Genomic DNA, 24,111 nt, shown 5'->3' with positions numbered 1-24,111 from the left:
ATTTAAGAATCTTAGTTTCAAAAATCACTTTTTATAAGCCTGTCAATTCATTTATAGGTAAGTCAGACTGACTTGCCTCAAATTTACAGTCACTGCTTATATGCTATAAAGGTGGGGTATGCATATTAGAAGGGGGAAATCTTAAAGGAGAGGGGAAATAAACATAGTCCAGAAACAATTTTTTGGCAAACCTTGCCCGCAAGACTTTGAAATGGTTCTTAACTTTGATTTGTTTTTCCTCCCTTGGCAGAGATACACCTTTATCTCTGTATACCTGGGGAAAAGAGGAAAATGTGTAAACAAAAACCTAAGACAGATTCTGAAAAAGATATTAAAAAGATATTATGGAGCGGTAAAGAACATTTTTCAAAGCAGCTCAGTTTCTTTTTCCTTTTTGTATTGAATTAATGAAAATATATTTATTTTTCAAAAGTAAATACTCTCTGGTTTAAGTTTATGAATTCTAAATAAGAATAAAATATAGTTGTTTCTGTGGTCATTTAAAATTGATTTTTTATCTTTCACTGTAAATCAGTCGTAAGATGCCGCTTTTGATTGCTTACTTTGCAGTCAGAAGATGCACCAGGTAAATGGGTTGGGCAGCTTTGTGTTGGGTGGTCTACCATTGCAGGCTGGTACTGTGTAAGCAAGGTAATGTTTTCTTTTCCTTGAAATACACTTTGTGAGAGCAGCTCTTGGGTGACTGAAAAGTTCGTGTATCCTCTCTGCTCTAGCTGCATTCTTAACCAAGATGAAGTACAAGAATAATAATGTTGAACCACAGATTTTCAGGAGCAGTTATTTTAATCAGATAGTTGGTAAGGAGGAGGGAACAATGCTAGATAATAGCATTTTTATGCAATGGTGACCTGCATCTTTACGCACACAACTGCCTCCACGTTTCAGATATTTTTGCTAACCTTTGTTATTACCTGTAGAGGGAGCTTGCATATGAGATAAAATAATCAAAGCAGTATAAATTGATTATTTCCCTTTTGAAAATGATACTTTATTAAGATAGTTTTTATTCTTGTTTGAGAAAAATTGTTCTAAGGAAAATAAAGCATTTTGAGATTAGCCAAATTCTCGCGAAATATAATGCCAGGTATTTATCATTTTATATATTTACAGATTACATTTTATTTTCTGTATTTACCTTTTCTTAATTAGTAAAAATTGCTAGAAAGATAATGAAAATAATGCATCAGGTTCATTTTGAGATTCTTATTTTTTTAAATGATTGGCAAAAGCTCTGGGAGGATGGTCTCAGACCTCTCGTTTAATATCTAATAATTGTTAAAAGAGCGATCTGAATATTTTAGATAATTTTCCTGATTATGTAAAATGTAAAACAGTCACTTAACAGTAAGGGGTAAATTACATTCCTCTACATTTAATTAATAGATCAAATTAGGTGTGTTGCATATGCTCTTCTCTAAAAACAAAAATGATCACCTTGGATTAGTGACTTTTACTTGCAAAAATGGACCGATTCGTGCAGTGACACTTAAACAAGGAAACTGCTAATAAGGACCTTCTGTTAAGTGGGTTAGGAAACTGCTAACTTGGTAAAAAATGAATGCAGACATGATAGACTGCTTGATTAAAAACTGAATTCTGTTTATGAACCCCATGTCAACTAAATTTCTAAGAAATTATTAATCAGATACTCAGGAATACTTGAGAATTTTGCAAGCAGGTGTTTAGGTAATCTGGCTGGAAAGACTTTAGGAGCATTTGGATCTCTTTAGCGAGCGAATTTTTCACATTACCTGAGTATGTTTAATTGTGCCAGGAAATTTAAGGACAGGATACTGTGTTAAATTCTACTAAAAATGAATCATTTTATTTTAATTTTACATTTTGGTATAGTAACATTGCTTAAGAATTTGCTTGTTAGGAAGAAGGAAGGTTATCTACTTACTTATCCATCCTTGAAAAGAGATATAATAGTTCATTTTTTCCCTTAGTTTACCAAAGGATGAGATGACAAAAATATTTATTTTGTATTTTAAAAGGCTGTTTCTTACTGAAATTTACTGTTGTGGATTTATTATTTTATTAGCTAATCTTTACTAATGTGGAAAGTTAGGTTATTAACTGTTATACAGAATGACCCTGTAAGTTTGGAAACTGTTGTCTAATAATGAGATTTATGGTACTGGCATGGGCTTTTGTATAAGTACTACCCTCCCAGCATGGTCCTGTATTATCTTAACAAGTCTGTGCTACATTTACGCAGAACATTTTCATATCAGGGTAAGAATATTAACAACAGCAATTACATTTCAATAGGATTACGATGGTATGTTTTACAAAAGTGTCCAAATACTCCTTTCCATAGAATTATTGATAGACATCCTGTACTGCCAACTTTACTTCATTGCCTTAAATAATATGATAAAAAGAGATTTCTTATCATAGTTGGTGCTAAATATGATAAGCACTGGAAAATGGAATCTGATATTATAGCTCATTACCCTTTTCCCTCGAATATCACACCTCCCTTCACAGTGAGGTAAGGGTTACTAGAGAGAATTCATTCCAGGAAAATTATTGCGTGAGGAACAGTAAGTGTCACGGAGTGCATAACTTCTGTGAGGTTACTGGAAAAGCACAGCTAGGGTAAGTTCTACTTGTTTTGTCTTAAATCTGAAGGTAGACTACAGAGTAATTTTTAAAATAATGACATTTGAATTGTGAAGAAAATGTGTTATTGAAAAACTATTGTTGTAAAAGGATTATTGTTATTTTATTATATTGGGGATGTTTATGATGAGAGAGTTAATTGACAGCTGCTTTTCAGTTTAAAATAACCCAACATTCTTTGTAAATTACCAAAGAAATTTTTATTAAACATTCTCGAATGAATAATAAAAAAGAGTATGAATTATGGTAAAACATCCTGTCATTTGTATAAATGTTAAGAGTAGATATGTATGTATTAGTTGTTCCTGCATCTATATGAGATCGCTTTTTTAAATAAGCTATGAGGATAATATAATATAAAGAATAATTCTCCAGATAAGGGTAATATGTGTTATGAATGTACATTTGAAATAATCTTTTTTTAGTATAAGTTTTATAAAAATAGAAATTCCTGTTAAAAAAAAGACTTGATACCTTTTTACTGTTTGAACTGAAGCCAAATATTTTAACATGTTAACATCTTAAACAGAAATTAACAAAACTGTAGTAAAGCCTAAATAATATTTCTTCAAAATTTTGTATATACCTATATGAAGAGTCTGGAATGCAAAACTGTGAATCTGCATGTTTTCATAACTGTATTGGAAAATAATTTTTAAATGTATTTTAAATTGCCTTATTACCAGGATTTAAAAACTACAGTTTTCATTTTAATTATAAAAATAAACAGTATTAATTTATTTTTGCCTTTATGTTTCAAAGGCATTTCCTTTCATCTATTTGATAGATTTATTCAAATTGAAAAAAAAGACTTTATTATGTATACTTCGTATAACATGATTTTGTGACATTCACATAATATTGTTAATTCAGAACTGCATTAAAGAGTGAAAATGTTAAGACCCTAGAATATCAAATTTCTATTCATTTCTAAAAAGAGTAAGTTATAAGATGTTATGTATTTTTAATAAAAAGTGTGCTATTTTTGTAAGAAAAAGATGTTACAAATTATCTCCAATAATTTAGGCATAATTGTATTGCCTTATATAAAAATAAATACAATACCTAAGGAAATATCTGAAATTCAAAATAAAAATACTGATGCAATTTACTTATGGATAATTTTGTCTCATATTTGCTTTCCATATTTCAATATAAATATGATTCATAAAACCTTTTTTGAGATTTATATTTAAGAAGGAAAAGAAAACCTATTGAATCATTGAATTTTTATGTAATGTTTTTTTAAAAATTAGTTTATATTTAATGCTCTTTAAATCAGTTTATTGATTCAAAAAGCATTTTTGTTTTGACCAAATGTAAGTCAAAGCAGAAAGGTACTTGAGTGGCCCTATGTAAAAAGTTGGTTTAGGTTCAACAAAAAGGCTTAGCCCAGCATTTTACTACTTGTCAGAGCATCATAACAAATGCTCTGTTATCTCTTAGTAGTAGTTACTGGCCCCCAATAACTAATGTAAAAATAAATACCTGGGCCTATGAAATGACTTGAATTACATTTCAAAAAAATCTTTGTTTTAACTCTTTGCTATGTGGGATTCAGTTAACAGCTGCAACACACTAAGGTATTTAAGAACACAGTTCTCAAAGCATTTTACTATCTTCGTGATCGCTATAGGACTTTAGGGTTGATTAGCGCTTGTAAAATATTTTGTAGAACTGTGGTGACATAGAATTATAATAAACTTGATGGTCAGTCGTAACTTTTATACTTGGCTGTTTTAATAATGTAGTCACTCTCCCACATCTCCCATGTGTTTTTTTTTTCTTAACTAATTTTTTGGTATTGTGTTATACGTTAAGTACGTAAGTTCTTTAGACATTTCAGCCTGGAAACCTATAATTGGTTTCATTAAAATGAGAATAGATATCTTTTAAGACAATTATTATTCAGTTAATAATATTACATGATTAAAAAACCCAGGAACAAATCTTAAGTATCTTAGAATTCACATTTTCTAGAGTTGAATTTTTCATAAACATTTAGAATTGATTTTTAATAGTTTAAGAATATTCTTTAAAGAAATTAGAGAATAAGAATTAGAGCTCTTTAGAACAATACTAAGTTGAAAACCCTATAGTACAACCATTGCTTAAGTATTTTAAGAATATTGAGAATCTTGTAGATTACATATACTAATAGCTTCATTCTCTATATTGCCTGTTAATTCTGTGAAAACCAAGAGGAGCTATCAAGAGGGTTGCAATTAACTCACCAAGATGTTAACTTTTAATTGAAAATAAACTAAAATATAGCTTTAATTTGTTAGCTTACTTTATTAAAACTGATTTTGCCTGTTTTTAAGGAGTAAGTCATCGCAAACTCCAACATACTTATAAAATTGATGATAATGTCAGATATTTTTTGCACTCTTAAGAACATCATTTTAGTATTTTGTATATTGATTTAGTATTTTTGACATTCCCTCTGATAGAATGTTTTCTTCAGTTGTTTTAATAATTTGATGTTACTCATTTCTGAATTGATGGCTGAGGGCCTTATTTCTCCTTTTAAAAAAATTGTCATGTTTTTCATTTGACTTCCCAAGTAAACTGCTGTTTGACCTCCTAAAGAGAGCCAAGATAAACATTTAGTGATTTCTATCAGTGTACCGTTTTTTTATGTAACGTGGAATCTCATTATTTGGTGGTGGTCTTCAAAGTGTTTCCGTATGACTTAATATATATTAAGGCCTCCATAATTAAAAAAGGATATTTGCTATACCTTTATGCTTGGCATTATTCAACTCTTGTAAAACATTTTTTTAATATTGGGCCTGATAATTGATCATTCATTATAGCATATGTGTGAGCTTTTTATATTTGCATACTTTTATTCAACCTACAAAAGAAAAACTATTTCATGCATTTTTTTCTCAAAGAAAATATAGAAGCTTTTCATTGAAGCATCTTAGATGACAGTTTGAGGAATGCATATATACTGCCATCCTATAATTAAATTTGTGTTGTGAATAAAATTATTTAAAAGAAAAAATAAGGTAGTTTGTGTATAAAAAAGATTGGTATGGGGAACTACGTAGCACAGTTGTTGCCTTTGATTGGCCTGCCATCCTACTTTATTTAGATTTGTTTCAATCAAAATATGGTAAGGAAAATATATGTATTAGTTATTGGCCAGGATTTGGCTGAAAATTAGGCTCTATTATCTAAACTTACAAATTATTGCATTATGTGTAAGACAAGTTTCTATTGATTTTCTCTCATCATTTCTGTTAGAATCTACAAATTAGATAAACCTTTGTGGTACTTTTACTGTTTTAATTTGTTGACATTATATTTATTACATAAAAGAGATCTAAAAAGAGAAGAAAATATATGTAGCCCTGTATAAGAATAGGCTTTTAGATAGGGAACTATAACAGGTGTCAATAAATCAAGTAGGTAGAAAGTCAGACTAAAACTATTAGGAAGGATTCCGGGAAACAGAATGTAATTTTAGCTAAAATTTTCATTAACACGGCTTGTAAAGGTTAACTTTTGGACGGTATCACAGCTATACCATTCTGAATTTTTAAAGCTCTGCTTATCTATTTGAACATTCATTCCTTATCAAATTGACTTTTTAATGCTGAGTGCTCATGAAAGCTTCAATATTTTACATAATTTTAACATACAATCAAAAATTGATGAAGTATAAGTGTTTGACATCTAGGTTAAAATTTTTTGAAATCACCTATCCTGATGGTATAGAAACAGGTTTAAAGATGGGACTTCAGTTCATTTTTGTTGTTGTTGCTGCAAGATTCATGAATAGATTGAATATTATTTTAACAAACAATTTAGTGGAAATTAGAGTCTCCCTGTCTTTAGTAGTGAGATTCCTTTATATGGACTTTGAGTTTTATTGATTCTGTGCAAGCGCAATAGATAAAGAATTGAATGATAACAAATCTAAAACAGCATGGTTTTTGGTTTAATATGTATGTAATATATTACAAATATTAAAAAATTGAAAATTGTTCTTAATTCTAAATATAATAATCATAAACTTATCTTTATCTTTCACAGTATAGTGCAAATACCTAATGGTGTATTTGGTAGTTTAGCTGAAAGACAGATTTTCCATTTTTGGTTAACTTATATTCAAGACTGTTAATCTACCTAAAACTCCTTAAACCAACTTTTAATTTATAGGGACATTTATAGGGTACAAATAAGATCATAAAGGTAAAATTGAAAGAAGCAAATCTTAATTTCTGTGTCAGCCTTGTTACCATTCTATGTTGTGCAATTTATAGGTTTCTCAAGGTCAGAAGAAATCACTAAGCCAGAGCGATCCAACTTTTGCCATTATCCTACAACTTACTCCCAGTTTTGATAAATTAAATTGTATTCAGATGCACAGTCATAGAGAATTTTTAGTATATAAAAGAATTCTTTTGAGAGTTTAATTAAAGTAAAAGTCATACCCAAATCTTTTGAAATATAGGGTATTTCACATGCAGGTATATTTTCAAAGTACATTATGTTTCTGTAGCTCAGAGCAACCTTTCCTGGCAATGTTGCATGTGTATAAATGACAGGTAAGGGCTTGGGTTTATTTTAATAATTCACAGTGTTTATAATGTTTTGGATTTTACCTTCAAGATGTTATTTTTGGTTTCTTGCAATGCCACAGAAGTTATTATGACAGCACATGTGGTTTTAAAAATGTGACAGAACTTCTAGTACCAAGTTTGTCAAAATTGCCAGACCGAAAGTATGTATTTACTTTCATTGGTCTTAAAGTCTATATTTTGAAATATTTACTGTGTTTTGCTCTTTACAAGAGCAGTTTTATCTATAAGCACATTTCTCATCTAGGTATCCATTAACTTTGGGGCTTTAATTCTTCATTTTAGATCAACAGCCATTTATTAAGGCCCTGCCTGAAGAAATGTACTGTATAAGGACTGTGCTCTCTAGGTACTTAAAATCTCATCAGAGAAACAGACATTTCCACAAATAATTATAATATAAGGCATACCGTAATGACATGCCAACCTGAAGTTTAGAGGAAAGACTGTGGAAATATAGGGTAGGGGGAGTGAATTCAGAATGAATAATATAGAAAAAAGAATCCATTTAAATAGAACTGAAGGCAGAGGAGGATTTCAGTAGATGCAGGCTTTTTGAGGAGGAGAAGTCAGAGGTAAAGGTCAGGGAAAACAAAGGCAGAAAATGGTACCTTAAGGAGACTGTGTATGGAGGGTACAAATTGCCCAGGAAGTGGAAGGAGATGAAACTGGGATGTTAGTTAGGGGCGTGTTTATGAAGAGCCTACTGTACTATGATTAGACTTTCTCATGAAGGCCATAAAAAGCTGTTAATATTTTTCTGTTGAGAAAGTGTTACATTTAATTGCTGACGGTCATGGTGGTGTAACCAATGAACTAGAGTAGGGAAATACTGGAGGAAACGGAACCTACTTAGAAAGTGTGGATGACAGTCCAGGTGAGTGGCAGTGGCAGTAGACAGTGTGGCAAAGTTTTGTAGTGATGGGACAGAATTTGGCCATTGATTGAACTCAGGGTAGAGGAAGAGCTAGGTTCTATACGAGTCATTCATTCCTGCCATTGGCCTGTTGAGAGCAAGGGAGGAGGAACGAGCCCATTTTTCTGACAATGCTTTGAGGTGTGTGCATTGCGCCTAAAGAATATTGGCTGTGCAAAAATTGCTTCAAGTTGATACGTATGTTTTTAATGTGACCTGTGAAAAATTATAATTTTGCTTCCTTTATAGATATCTCTAAAAATATTCTTGAGTATATACCTGCATATGTTTAAGTGATATTCATGCTTTTTTAAGTGCTGATTAAAGTGAAAATTTTTATTATGTGGATCTGAGGCTGTAAGGTTTAGTTTTTTGGTTTATTTGTGTTTATTTATTTTGTAGATTTATTAAATTTATTTTTTATTTTATATTGGAGTATAGTTGATTTACAATATTGTGCTAGTTTCAGGTGTATATTTGTGTTTTACATGAGGTTCTTGTATTCATAGCCAAAGACTATAAATTGCATAATAGGAAACTGAATAATAACTATGGTTTGATTTAAAGTATTAATAAAATCTAAATTTGTACATTGTAGCTGTAGGGTTTCAAGATTTTAATTTAGTGAAATGCCTGAACAATTTCTTGTATTTAGTTTGATGAGTATTATGTGAGAAACTCGTCTTCCCAAATTAGGACAGACATATATATTGTACCATTTACAATTACCATTTAATTATTAAAACCTGTTAAATTTCATATTTAATATTTAGATATCTTTCTGCAAACGAGCTGCTTAGATTTATTGTCACCATTGCTTGACTTGTATATTAAAGTCAGTTTAATTGCAAATGCTAGTCTGAGGAAGGGTGGAAAGTTAGGATTTAGAAGTAGCCATGGTTTTTCAACAGCTTTAGTAAATAAAAAATGCTAAAAAGAAATGAATCTGCAATGCCATATGCATTATAGGCAACGTCAGATACCTTAATTGCAAACTAAAGCTGAAGTTTAATTCCCAGTGTGAAATTTACTGTTTTTTCATACAGAGGTGAGATATAAGCCCAAGACTGGCATTAAATTAAGAGTGCTAACGTCAGTCCCATAATATTGGAGGAGAAAAGAGGTGTGGATTTTAATTTTTTCATTCTTTGTTCTGAATGGTGATAAAACTGTATTGTACCTTTATGCTGACCTTATTTAAAACAATTGACTTTTGGGAGGAAGTTCACTGTTGGAAACGGTGTGTTCTCAAATTCAAAATATTGCTGGGAGAACATGTAGATGTGGAAGCCTACTTCGTCAAAAATTTTTGCAAGAAGAAATTATCTTGCACTTCTAGTGTACTTTGAAAATAAATGTCAACTTTGTTTATTTACCCCATCCTGTTTTTATTTAAAAGCAAATTTCTCAGGTATACTTAATATAGTTTTATATAATTTCACATTCTCTAATACTTTAAAAGATTTTAAGTTATTTTCAGTATTTCACTTATTGAATTTTCAAATACAGATGGTCCTCGATTTACGGTGGTTTGACTGAGGATTTTTTGACTTTACTGTGGTGCAAAAGCGATATGCATTCAGTAGAAACCGTACTTCAAATTCTAATTTTTTATTTTTTCTGGGCTAGCTATACGCAGTACAATACTCTCTTAATGCTGGGCAGCGGCAGTGAGCCTCAGCTCCCAGCCACCATGACAAATATGTGTACCTATACAGTCTTTCTGTTTTTCACTTTCAGTATAGTATTCAATAAGTTATATGAGATATTCAACACTTTATTATGAAATAGGCTTTATGTTAGATGATTTTGCCCAACTGTGGGCTAATGTAAGTGTTCTGAGCACATTTAAGGTAGGCTAGGCTAATATATGAGGCTTGGTAGGTTAGGTATATTAAATGTATTTGTGACTTAGATATCTTCAACTTTTATGGGTTTATAGGGATTTAATCCCATCGTAAGTTGAAGGAAATCTGTATTTTAAAGAAAAACTTCATCAGGGGATTATTCTGCTGGAGTTCGGTTGGACCTGAATTGCATGTTTAGTTTTTCCACTCACTAATTGTGGACATTTTTGCTTCCTCACTGTTAGTAAGGAGGGTCAGTGGTTTTTAAAACTTGCTTGAGGGAGTTTGTTTGACTTCTGCAAATGATAACAGGAAAGTATTTTATGCCAAACAATGATAAATTAAACTTGTGAAAAATAGCCGTTTTTATTTTTTGTGCCTTAAATTGGCAATTCCTCAATATTTAATTAAACATTAAATATTTCAAAAAAATGCTTGAAAAATCCCTATTTTAGGAGATCTCTACGTTTGTTTCCAGTTGTTTTAAAAAATTGTGTTTCAGTTTTGTACTTCAGTTTCTGAATTCATTCACTTTTCTTCCTCTTGCCCTCGATTCATGGACATTACTTCCCATAGTTCAGTTTATTCATTCACCCCTTCCTCCCTCTCTCCTTTCTATTTACCTAATTTCCTTCCTTCTTTTTTGTTGAAAACATTTATTATACGCTATTTGCCAGGCATTATGCAAGGGTACCCAGAACTGAGGTTATAGATATGAAAGCCATGGGTCCTGTTTTCATTTAGCTCACAAAAATTTTGAAAATGATACTTTAGATACTTGTGATTTTGTACACAAATGACAGTGTTCCTCTGGTGTGTGCTGTGGAGGTTGAGGGAAGGAGGGAGTTAGATCGTCAAGTGATCGGCCTCAACTGAGTCTTAGAAAAGGAATAGTGGTTGGCAGAGGGGATTTCAGGTAGAAGGAATAGCATAAATATGCTAGGAAAGGTGCAAGGTGAGGTTAAGCCTCCTAGGTCCAAAAATCGAATTAATTACCTTAATAGTTAAAGAGGAAGAACAGGAAATAAAAAAAGGATGTTCATTCCCAAGTTTAGATGTTAGCCAAAAAAGAAATTCATTGAAAATGTAATAATTTTCCAGAAAACTGGTTAATTTATTGTATATTCACTCTATTAATCACCAGGATATTACATTACTTATCAGAATCGATTAAAGGGATGAGCAAAAGCTGTGGTCCCTGAGGAGCACTTACTTTCTTAATTACATTTAAGTACTATGTAAAGTTATTTGTGCCCTTGTATCATTTCCTTATCTTCCACATCATTGTATTTCTTGCAGTACCAGCCTCAATGCTTTGAACAGAGTATGTATCCTGGACGTTTTTTTGCTTTGGTTTGAAGAGACTTACATTGAAGAAAGATAAATATTGAACATTTTGACAAAAGAGGTTTAAAAAATAGTTTAAAAGCTTAATTGAAGAAGAGTTATAAGACAACACAATAATAACTATTATACAAATGGTACAATGACTGTAGGAATTTTTGGAAAGAGGGGTGTTTTTCAGTTGGAGGTGATCCAGTTGGCTTTATGTCATAGGTGGCTTTTACACCTGTTAAGTCTGTATGGAATTTTCTTAGGTGGCAGGGAGGGGAAAAAAATCTTGAATATAAGTCAATTTGAAGGGCATATTCAGAATCACTGAGCAAATAAGTTTGACAGAAGTAGAGGGTTGAATTCTTTTTGAAGTTAGATCTATTTGGGCTCTATTCTTGTTGTTTGCTTTTTGCCACTTTTTTAAAAAAACTTTTTCCTTTTACCACCGCCCCTCCAGTCCCTCTGTTGTTAAAATAGAGATACTAGGTTTGTTGTGATAATTAAACTACAGTGAGATAATAATATATGTACTTAAGAGAAAATTTGAAAATCAGCAGTTCTGAGGTCTGCCTTTGTTAAGTCACAACCCCAAGTGTTTTCTTTGTCTCATATATAAAGTGATTTCTAGAATTGGTTCCAGTTTTACACATTTTTATGGTTTAGAGTGGAATTAGGAAGAGCAGTCTAATGGAGATTGGCAAGCTGGATGGAGGGCAAGAAATTAGCCACGAGATTTTTACAGAAGTTGAGAGAGAAAGAGGTCAGGGCAGAAGGAATGAAAAGAATGAGAGGGGATTAAAACATTTCAGAAAAAGAATTGATAAAACTGTGAGTGAATGAGTACCACTTTAAAATGAAGTACCTTTTATATTCACAGAACTGTATTTTATCCAAACTTAATGAATAATGCTCCAGAGGATTTTTGGTTTTGAAAACTTAGAGACAGTTAATTTCATTTGTGTGTATATGTATCTTTGCATGCACACTTAGCAAGCTCGGGTCAAAGGAAATCTGTCACTTCATAGTGGGTGTGATTTTTTTATTTTACCATGTCACACTAATGTATTTCTTTGTTACTGTAAAGCATAAATGTGTAATTCATGTTGAATCAGTATTTTGGCCTAGAAGGTTTTTTAGGAGACTAATAATGGTATAGAGGCTTCATTAATACATATGACTATATAAAACATTATTAATGTTAACAGATGTTGCACTTTAATCCCCTAGAATGATTGTTTGGTACCAGCAGGAAATTTAAGCCTGAATTGTGTGAAATTGTGTGCGCATAAGCTGCTACTTAGATTGTAAAAATGCTGTTGAAAACAGTTAAAAAGTTTTAACTGTAATTGGCAGAGAAGTATTAACTGTGCTCAAAGAAGTATGTGTGTATGGTTGGCCCATGCGCCTTAACCTTTTTATCATTTATCTTCTTGTATTAATGTCACTAAATTATTAATTCATGAGTCAGGGTGGGAAGTATGAAGGCACCATTTAAATGTGTGGCAGATCTATCCTTATCGCCAGAGACATGAAAAAAGTCATTTTGTGTTATCTGTAAAATGGAAAGGACATTTTAAAATTTCATTTACAGTAATCCACTTCACTTCCAGTAAAACACCTAGATTATTACTACCATAATATAATGCTCTTATTAAAAATTTGTAACCTCCACTCTTTTGTCTTATATATATATATATAGACACTCTTTTGTCTTTTATATATATATATATATATGTATGTATATATATATAGATAGAGAGAAAAGTTTAGCTGATGTGTTTTAAATGTGGTTACCTATTAATTGTAGCTTAGAAATATTATTCTTATGGCATGTTATAGTGTGACTATTCAATTTTAGGTAACATTAGCTTGCAGAAAGTAAAAATATTTATTATAATAGTAACAGTCAAATATTGATTGGGAAGAGCCTGGATATAAGGAATTGGAAAACTCTAAAAATTCTTTTGTTCTAACAGAAATGTATGCATTTATTGTGACTTCGTAATTTTTTTGGAGTAAGATTGGTGATTCTGGCCTTGTAGAATTTTTAGCTTTATAGCAGAAATTCAACAAATTAGAATTTAGTAGTCTCCTTTTGAATACAATGTGGGACTGGGATATATCCAGTGTTTCATATGGGTGAGTAGCAGTGATGACAGAAGTTTCACGAGTTTGAAGCCACTTTTACCAATAGCTATTTGAAACCATCATACTAATTGTAGAATACCTCAGGGGTCTTGTCCAAACCTCATTGCTTTTCAGCCTCCCATTACTTACTGTTTTGATTGGTTTTACATTCTCTCCTGCCAAAGTAGTAAGATAGGTTATTGTGGTAATGCCTTTTATTTTCTTTTCTGGAGTTTCTCCCCAAGCACTGTAAGCTGTACATATGGCTCTGTTATACACACACTGAAACACTAATTTGTTTTGGTCAGTATAATGCTGCTTTATTTTGTTTTTCTCATTCCAGCGTAGTTAACTTACCTTTACATTTACATTTAAATTAATTTCTTAAAATAACAGACTGAAGTTGGTTTGAATATTCTGGTAGATGTTGATGGTTATTGGTCAGTTCATTATTTGACCGAACTGCATTCAGTTATCTCCATCTTGTATCGGTTAATCTATAGCAGGAGTTAGTAAACTGCCTGGCTGGCAATTTTTGCAGTAAAGTTTATTGACACACAGCCATGCTTATTCATTACACATTGTCTATGGTGGGTTTCATGCTACAAAGGGAGAAGTGTATAGTTGTGACGGAGGCTCTATGGTCCTTAAAGCCTAAAATATTTACTTATATGGTCCTCTACAGAAAAAAGTTTCCTGATCTCTTCTGTATAGTATCAGTCTACATAATTCCTTGCTTCTAATTTTTCTAAACATAATGGGATATTATTGATAGTTTTTAGCTTAAGAGAGCTGAAGAATTACTGGTTGTTATCTTTGGAAGTTATTCTTATTAAGCTCAGTTTTTTGCTTTGTATGTGGAGTGGCAACGAGGGATATATTTTCCTCAAATATCAGTTTTCTAATTTGGAAAATTTATAAAAAATTAATGAAATACTGCAAAAATAACATGTCTTTTACCAAGTAAGAGAGTCTTGGCAAGTAATTCAAGCTTCTAGTCAATTTTTCTCAGCTTTTTATAACCTATGTTTCTTTTTATTAAACATTGCTTTTTTTTTTTGGTTTTTTTTTGGCTGTGTTGGGTCTTCATCGCTGCGTGTGGGCTTTCTCTAGTTGCGGCGAGTAAGGGCTACTCTTCGTTGCAGTGCATGGGCTTCTCACTGCAGTAGCTTCTCTTGTTGCGGAGCACGGGCTCTAGGCATGCGGGCTTCAGTTGTTGTGGCACATGGGCTTAGTGGTTGTGGTGCACAGGCTCAGTAGTTGTGGCTCATGGGCTCTAGAGCGCAGACTCAGTAGTTGTGGCACACGGGCTTAGTTGCTGTGTGGCATGTGGGATCTTCCCGGACCAGGGCTTGAACCTGTGTCCCCTGCATTGGCAGGCAGATTCTTAACAACTGAGCCACCAGGGAAGTCTTTGATATTTTAATAGAGGTTATAAAATTATATTTTAATGTTGAAAATCCCTTTTCTAAAAACCACATACCTCCCTCACTCCATGAATCACTAGTTAAGAAGCACTAGACATAAAACATGTTATATTTTAAGTTTTTAATGAACTATAGTTTTAAAATTTTTTAACAATCATTAAAAATGACTCAGTCCATTATGTTTTAAAATATTATCTATAAACATTTTTCTTGCCTTCCCATATGTCTTCTAATGCTCTTTAGAGGAATCAGACATGCTGACCACATAGAATATCAGTTGAACACTGGAAGTAAGAGTCTGTTCTTGTTCATTCACTTAAACTGAAACTTTATTTCTAATGTTGTTCATTAAGTTAATTTTCAGAAATAATTGATATATACTTTTTCTTTACCACTCAATAAAATAGTGTTATCTTGAGTTTTGCTTGTAGACACAGAGTGCATGGTATGGAATGTAGGGCTTAATGGAGACTAACGTGGGCTAAGGCACAGGAACTTGCTTTTTCTGGAAAAAGCATGTCGTCTTGCTGTTTGATCATGTGCGTTTTCCCACAAAGGCGGAGTGTGAAATATGTGAGCTGAATGAGTCTCAGGTTATTGTATTATGGCTGCTGATGTAATAATCTGTAATGTAATCTGTAGGTAGGTTTCAAAAAATGTTTTTTGTAATAGCAACTCTTCTAGATGTAATTTTAAAACTCTGAATTATTAAAGTAATTGCTGAGAGATATTTTGATAAGAGACAAGCTTTTAGTGAAACATATTGCAATAACCCTTAAAAATCTCCTTTAAGATTACTTAAGATGGAATCAGGACCATAAACATGTTATTGGAATAATTGAGAAAATAATGGAATAGTAAATTTATTGTGTATTCCTATCCTTGTATATAGTTGCTGAACTTGAGGCTTAGATGATTGTGATTTGTCCCAGCACTCATAGTGGTAGGTTAAACCAGGATTCTAGACTGTGTTCCTCATCTCAGTCTTGGGCTCTTGTCATTAAGATGATATTGGTTGACCTAAGTACACATCTCAAGGGAAACACAGGTCTATAAACTGCTTTTATTTCTCTTTTCTTTCATTATTTTGGTATAAAATATATTATCACTAACTTTTTGGGAGTTTAACAGTTATTAATTAATTCATATTTGGGGTCTTAATCATTTTCTTATGTATTTAATTCTCCTTAGAAGATTATTAACTTTTTGAAAGTGGCAGTCATATCTTCATCTGTTTATAATCCCTTTAGAGCCTAACACAGGGCCAGTATATAAAGTAAATATATTAAATGAATAGGTAATACTCATTTCAGTACTCTATCAAAAATATCTGGAATGTAATCACTAGATAGTCATTGACCTAAACTGACATACATGCAATTTTACTGTTAATATTATTTATTTTATTTTAGAATTGCAAGTTGAGATGACACTATATATATTGACATAGCTTGCAGCTGAGTTTTATCATTTATTGATTACAAAAGGCAATGTGCTATATACTTCAGAAAATTTTTTTCAGCTTCTTACCGTGTGTTCTTTGTAGTTAATTTTTCATTTTTAAGTTCATTTGACATATTTTACTCAGATTACCTCATTACCTTTAAGAAACTCCTGATGGTGATATTGATGATCTAATATACGACAGATCCTGGGTCATTATTATTTCATTTAGTGGTTGTACATAGAGACCAAGAGGGAATCTGAATATTGATTCAAAGAATGGCTAGTAACAATGATTTATGAACAAAGGATCCAGTGTAGTGAGCCAAGAATAAGAGTGCATCTCGTGAGCAACATTGGATTTTTTCTTTTCTATTTGCCTGAACAGTGAAGAGACCATAATATCACAGAAGTTGACATTAAAATGTTCTTTCCATTGTTAATTATATTTGAGGAAATACTTAGGTTTATAATTTTGACTTGTAAGCGACTTCTCAGGTATTTTGGCTCATAAGATTCATCTAGAATAATTTGTTAATTTATAACATATATCGTGAGCACTTTAAATAGCCCTGTAAATGAATAAAATTAAGATAGCTTAACTGGAAATACTAAAAATTAAGTTAACATTTAGCTATCATTACCTAAGGGATGTTAGTTTTACTCATGTAAACATTTTGAAAATCAACTCATTTTTTTTTTTGTATTTCGTCACTTTCATAATCCCAAAATGACTTTGTTCTGTTTGTATTTTTTATTCCAAAAGGAAAGATAATAAAACACATAAAGTGAGTAGGCTTATCTGAACTACTTAATTCGTGGCAATAGTGGTTTTAGAGCATGGTCTTATATCCCAGCCCTGCTGTTGTTTACTGTCCTTGTACAGGTTAGATATTCTCATTTTAAGGCAAATTGGGGATAATAATTTATATTTCGCAGGTTGATGTGAAGATTTCATGAGTAATATAAGTAAACTATTTAGTTTATCTGTGTAGCTTTATCATTTTGGAGGTACCTAACTCTGTGCCAGGCAATTGTAGCTTTCTATTTAGAAAGGGTTATTTTTGAGCTAGAATGTAATCTCCCTGCGGGTTAGGAGTTTTGTCTCTTAGGTTCCTCAGTACACAGCATGTAATAGATCCTCAGTAAATGTTTGCTGAATGAATAACTTAGCAACTAAGAAAGAATGTCCTTGTAATTAGCCTTGATTGGAATTCAAGCTTTGCTGCCTGCTAGCTGAGTAACTTCCAGTAAAGGAGTTAACTTTTCTGAACCTCAGACTTCTGACCTTTATGATATTGACCTTTTAAGGATTACTGATATGTGTCTGATATAGTATTTCACGTGCAGTAGGCACTCAGGAAATATTTTTGGCCTTGGTACCCATAATTTATATTCAACTCAAAAATACTGCACGAGAATTCTAGACCATTAGAAAGTTAAGAAGAAATCAAAAGTTTTAACTTTGGAGAGGAGTGCTATTTAAAAATAGCTTTCCCTTTCCCCCAAATGGGGAAAGAACTAAATTCTATATTGTAGGTGTATTGTAATTTAACAATAAATACAAAATATTTTAAACCAATGGATTTATGATTTTTTTTGATATAAAAGTTGGGGACGCCATCAACTTTCATGTTATATAAGGTAATATTTTGAACTGGGCATGTAGCTTCACTTTTTCCTTTTCTTTTGATACTTCATTTGCAGCTTTATGTTCAGTCATAAAATGTCCCCCATGTTGGTTTGAAAATGACAGCCATTTGTTTTTATTATTTCAACTGGAAGCATTTTAATGAAGAGAATGGCAGACTGCCCTGCATTGTGCCTCCAGAGTCCACAGCTACAAGCCTCTTTTGCATGCTCAGCATGACTCCTAGATATCATAGCAGATAGCAGATATAATTTACTGGGAGCATTCCTGAACTCCTTTCTACTCCTCCTCTAAGTCCTCTCACAGGAGAATTTATACCTTCACAATGATGAAGAAGTTTCAATAAAGGGTAAGATCAAAAATGAATGTTAAGGGGACTTTAGTATAAATGGTGTAATTAAAGTACTCTATATTTGATACCAATATCTGCAGAAATGAAACAGAAAGAGGGTGGCGACTATTGGTTGGCCACGTGGTTTTAAAATCGCTATTAGCATTTCCAACCCCAGCCCTATCTTCGTGAAGGGAAAGAAAATAAAGTCCAACACGAAAAGAACGTCAAATGTCTGGAGCTAAAAAAGGCTTTCTGATTAGTGATAACAAGGGTTTACTTAGGCAACTTACTGAAAGAAAAATCCCAAGGGTGTTGATGTTTTCTCCTATGTTAACAAGAAGGGGAAATTCTGCAATTTATTTTTTATTTTCTAAATCTTTGCAGTGGGGGCAGAGTGGGGTTAATATCATCCTGTTGCTGTTGTTATTGTTGTTTTGGTAAAACATAGAAAAGCAGCTTTCTTTAGTTAGTAAATTCTGTCCCATAGTGACTATAATTTTATAGCACAAATTAGATCAGAAAGACTGATTTTGTACAGCTGTCTTTAGCTCTCATTTAAAATTGACATACACTTAGTGCATAGAATTTTAGGCTGACACAAAGTGTGAATGTTTCATTTTATACAGCATTAGTGCATAGTAACAAGGATGGGTAACTTTGGTAGGTTTCCTGCTTAATATGTCTCTTTGCCTTTCCGGTTCTCATACTTATGGTTGTTTGGGTGTAATATCCGGTGTTCACAGTAGTTCAGTGTCCATGAGTAGAAATCAAAGATAAAGCTTTAGATATGAATTTTAGTGTCTTTGCACTTAGTAGAATATCAACTCAGTTAACCATTTTTAGAAAAAAAATTATCTTTTTCTCTCATTAATTTGAAGCATGCTGTATCCTACTTCTTTCATTGATGCTTTTCAACAAATGGGTTTTATTTTTTTTCTATTTTTGGAAGACAGATATCATATATAAGGTTAAATGTGATTTCTTAGTAATGTAACATAAATACACAAATATTAAAACTGATTAGTAATGGTTTCTTAATTTTGCTGACAGTTTAAGGCATGGGATGTTTAATGCAGCTAATAAATATAAGCAGGTTACTGTCTGAAAGGCTACAGCTAACTGTACATTGTAAGTAGTGTATAAAACATTGAGGACTGTTGGGATATAAACAATGCTGAGGCATGTTCCTGGAAGTCGTTGTTCAGCTTTGGAAGGTTTAGTATTAATGATGCATTAATTGACTTTTTACATGACAGAGTAATAGGATACTTACTCTAAAAAAAATCTTGACAGAGGTTTGGTAGACAATGGCAGGTGGTTATAGAAACAAAGTTAGGATGAAATAGTTTGAATCCCCTTATTTGAAGGATAAGAAAAGAAATAGTCACTTGTAGTTTGAGTAAAAATGTTGTTTCAGTTTTTATTAAGCAATGAACTGTTACTTAGCATTATGTGGGGTTTCATCTGTGCCTTTACCCTCCCAATTTTTCCCTGAAGTTCTTGGGAAGAGTTTTTCTAAAAATCTAAGGACAAACTGTTTTTTAATATGGGGAGTCACTTAATCTTTTCTGTTTGTTGAAAGAAAGTTTAATAGCCCTTTTCTGGTTTTGTTCCTTGTTTTTGTTCTTGTTTTGCATTGTGAGACACTTATACTGAGCTTCATTTTGCAGGTAGTTATATAGAGTCTGTTGGCTCCTTCTATGCCAGTGAGTGTCTTGTGGCTCCAGTTTGATTTAGGAGCAATGTTTTCTTGGGATTAGTTTCACCATGTTTGATTATTTATTCATTCTATCCTTAGCTGATTATGGTCTGCTAAGTATTTCAGTTTTCATTAATTTCTTTAATGGAAGGTTGTTTTTAATTTGGATCACAGCAGTAAAATCTTTTGACTGTTTTCAAAATTGCATTTAAAGCTTGAACTTTAGAAAATAATTTTATTTGATGTGAAAGTGATTTGATGTAGATAGCAGAATGAGAAAAATAAATTTGATATTCTTTTACTCATTGCACAGACAGATGGATGGACTTAAGCTTTATTTGGGCGAAAGAAGCCATGATTTTATTACATTCCAGAATCTCTTTCTGTTTGTTAGAAACAGTCATTTATACTAAGTCTCATAGTTGACCAGAGCGTATAGTTAAAATCAGTTCATAAAATATTCTATCCTGGCCAGAGACCACAAAAGAGGTCTGGGTTGTGTGGTTTCCTCCTCCTTTTCCCTTCACTAACAGAGGTTTTCCTATCTTGGCAGCTGTCTCTTACAAGGCAGTCGTCAGTCCCTGATTTCTTCCTTCTCTTTCTTCCCACAAACAAGGACTCTTTCAAATAGCGGATGACCAAAGACAGACCGATCTTGGATCGCTTTAAGAAAGTGGAAATGTGTTCAAGGGTTGTGCATGTGGGCACGCAGCCTGTATGCATTAGTTCATTGAAATGAAAGTACCCATTACAACCAAAACCTGGGTAGTCAGGATTCTTTGCTTAAATCGGGAGCATTCCAAAGGCTGACTTAATTACTACAAGTAAAATTAATGCACCTCTTCCACACATTAAATTTATTCTAATTGCTTGAGCCAATCATTGACCAGTCTGTGGGTAGTAAGAAATTGTTCACTGATTAGCCCTTTTGATATGACAGGCCATGAAATTATCTGACTTCTCTCTGTGCTTTATATAAAATAGCTTGCAGTTTTAAGGCAAGTATTGCACAGCAGTTGTAAATGGAAGGTTTACTTTTGATTTTGTCTTTTGAATAGTCTTTGGGAGCTCAGAGTGAAAAATGAATGGAGAGCCAGCCAGTTTTTCAGGGTTGTGTGCCATGTGTCTCCTCCGTCAGATTAATTTTTGATGTATCATTCTTCTTTTTATATTTTTTGGCATGCAGAGGAGGAAGCTTGCTTTTCCCTTTGTTTTTGTTTTATTTCTAAGAACATCTGAGGTGTTCTTAAAACTTGGTAATGCCAGTTCTGATTCCCTCATTATGATACGTAATTGTCTTCACAGGTTTCAGAGGGAGCTAAAAAAACTGGGCTGATTATGAATCATGGAGGTGTATATGGAAGCAGTTTTATCTCAGAAACTATAGGCATGATAAAATAAACTTCTTATGACAAAAATATCTTGCTAGTTCCTTTTGTGGTTTTATGGGTCTTCATATTTAAACACTAGATAATGACTTCAGATTAATTTTTTACCTTCTTTCTGTGTGTTGGTGAAGCAAGATAGTGACTTTGTAGCATAAGTGTTCCAAACCATTTAGCATCTGACCCCTTTTCCATTGAAGTTACATTGTAGGCAAGTGATAGCAGAATATAGTGACCTGCTAATAGAATCACATATGATGCATTAAGAATGTAGCAAATGCAGAGTAGCTCAGATAATGTGAAACAGAGAACTCAAAAGTTATCTAGGGAAATTTGGTTTTCTAAATTTTCTTTATGCTTTAGTGATAGCATCTAAATTATGTAAGAGTTCATTTGATTTGCGTTATAGACACAACCTCATGTAACTTTCAGTGCTCCACTTAAAAAAAACTCTTTATTTGCACCAGGTTAAGGATAGCATGGGAAAACTTTAAAGGAAGAATTTGTAATTTCTTTACCCTCAGAAGCTAGATCAGGAGGCTGTATATATTTTGGAACTGCCTTCATAGTATGTGTGTATTGTAAGGCTGGTATTTACTCTTTGATTCCTCATGCTACCCCAGAAAGCAGTAAAACACTTCAGTAGAACCCAGCAAATAACCTGGTTTCACTTGATTCTGGGAACTTAGAAATGCTGATTAAATCACTTCTGAAGTTTTTGTATCCTCTGCATTTGAAGAACTGTGTCCTTAAGGGCTAGTCAGAATTAAACTTGGCTCTTGGTTTTTATATTCTTTGCCACCCCTCCCTTGGTTTTTTAAAAATAGTGATGCAACCTTGGAGATATAATCATCATGGTCTGCGGTTTTATTTTCGTCCAGTGGATGGACTAAACTACTCAAGGATATGGGTTTGATCTTACTAAGTTTTGCTGTAAGAAAAACTGATACATGAAAATCTAAAAGTTTAAAATAAAATAGTTAAGAGCAATCATTTTATTAAACTGCTCCCTTTATGAATAACTAGTAGCCAGATAAATAACAGTTTGCTATGTGGTGTTTGGAATGCCATTATGATATAAAGTACAACCATATATTAAAAATTGTACACCCTTGAATAGAAGAATAAACTGTTTCATTATATCTGTAATGTACTTTGCAAGGTAACAGGATAAAAGAGTAGATAATACTGCTGTTACCATCACTAGAAACAAAGAAAGTGTATGTATTTATGAAATTTTGTTGGAGGTATTGTGTACCAAAGCTAGTACTTTGATAAAATGACTAATACGTGGCATTGAAAGGCAGATATACTATTCTAGAATAACTTTTTAATCTTTTCAAAGAAAAATTTATCTTTGGAAATTATGTAACTATTATGTGAATTCATATGTTCTGATTACCTTTAATTTCGGGGGGTTTTGATTGTTTCCAGAATGCTAAGCTCAGATATCCAGTGTATAGGAGCAACTTCCTGTTGCATACAGAATCAAAATATATGCCCTTTTTTTATACTTAGGAGAAGGAGGGAGGAAAGGAGGGAAAGAGAGGAGTTGTTATTATTATTTTTTCATCTTTTGTGACATTGCAGGACCATAGAGTAAATGATGGATTTGTTTGTTTTTCAGATATGAGGATCAATGATGCAGACTGCTGGGTTCGATGAAGCTGGACATTTATAACTAGATTCATTAAGGAATACAAAGAAAATATTTAAAGGGATCAATAATGGTGTCTTCTGGTTGCAGAATGCGAAGCCTGTGGTTTATCATTATAATCAGCTTCTTACCGAATACAGAAGGTAAGGTAACAGTTTAAATTTTATTTTTTAAGTTCAGGAGAACTTAAACTATGCAATCTTTTTTTTTTATGTAGAAGTGGCTCGAATGAGTATTTTTTTATTATTTTAGAATTAAGTGTTAAAAAGATTTCCTGAATGTCATATTCTTTTTCTGGTGGTTGAATTATTTTCATTACAAAGCTATATATTATAGAAAGTGATATAAATCTGAATTTGTATTTTACATACATTTGTAAATATAATCATTGTAAGTAATCCTGAGAGAACTAAATGAAAGCTTTGCTTTGGTATATATGTTACATTTGTTGACTGAATTTATGCCAGTAAAATTGAAAATATTTTGTGGCAACTCTTTGATTTCATCTTTAGTTTTGTGTGCTACTTAAGTGTGGTCATTGTTCTAAAACTTCTAAATACATTCTTTTTATATTTTCTGGAAAAAGTTATTTTTTGTAGTGCTTCCTTTCTAATGTTATCTTTATTGAAGACAGACCTGATTTTTAAAGAAGTAAAGACACTTTAGAGGGTTAATGAAATAGTTGAAACCACAATTACTATATGGATTTTCTGGTATCCGTTATTTCTTTAGTCTTAACATGTTATTTCCATGTGAAAATAACACCCTTCCAGGTGCTTTTTACAGAGCAGGTCAGAAGTTAATGTGGGGCTAAGATGTGTTAATTTTATAGCTAGTTGGTAGCGGCAGTCATTGTATTCAGCATGAAATTATATTAAACTTGTAAAATCTGTGAAAGAATGCAAAATCTCGGAGAAATGCATGTACAATATAATGGATTTTTTGGTCACAATTAAATATTCTTGAAGAAAATGTCTTGGAATTTTTAAATTGGCTATATATGTACTTTTAAATGATCCCATTTATACCTGTTAATAAAATCGGAG

General features: G+C 32.3%; 1 protein-coding gene across 4 annotated transcripts in view; it reads left to right on the top strand.

Annotated features, from left to right (window-relative positions):
• The window catches only part of ADGRL2 (adhesion G protein-coupled receptor L2), a 271,647-nt gene that overhangs the window by 102,313 nt on the left and 145,223 nt on the right, over positions 1-24,111 (top strand). For all 4 annotated transcript variants that reach the window (XM_060139665.1, XM_060139667.1, XM_060139664.1 and 1 more), the window contains one exon: positions 23,036-23,208. In XM_060139665.1, coding sequence (XP_059995648.1) covers positions 23,136-23,208 — 73 coding nt within the window. In that variant the 5' untranslated portion in view covers positions 23,036-23,135. The remainder of the gene's footprint in view (positions 1-23,035; positions 23,209-24,111) is intronic.

This window comes from Lagenorhynchus albirostris, chromosome 2, assembly GCF_949774975.1.
Source record: "Lagenorhynchus albirostris chromosome 2, mLagAlb1.1, whole genome shotgun sequence".
Taxonomy (NCBI): domain Eukaryota; kingdom Metazoa; phylum Chordata; class Mammalia; order Artiodactyla; family Delphinidae; genus Lagenorhynchus; species Lagenorhynchus albirostris.
The sequence above is the reverse complement of the archived record's forward strand: the minus strand, read 5'-3'. Positions and strand labels throughout refer to the sequence as shown.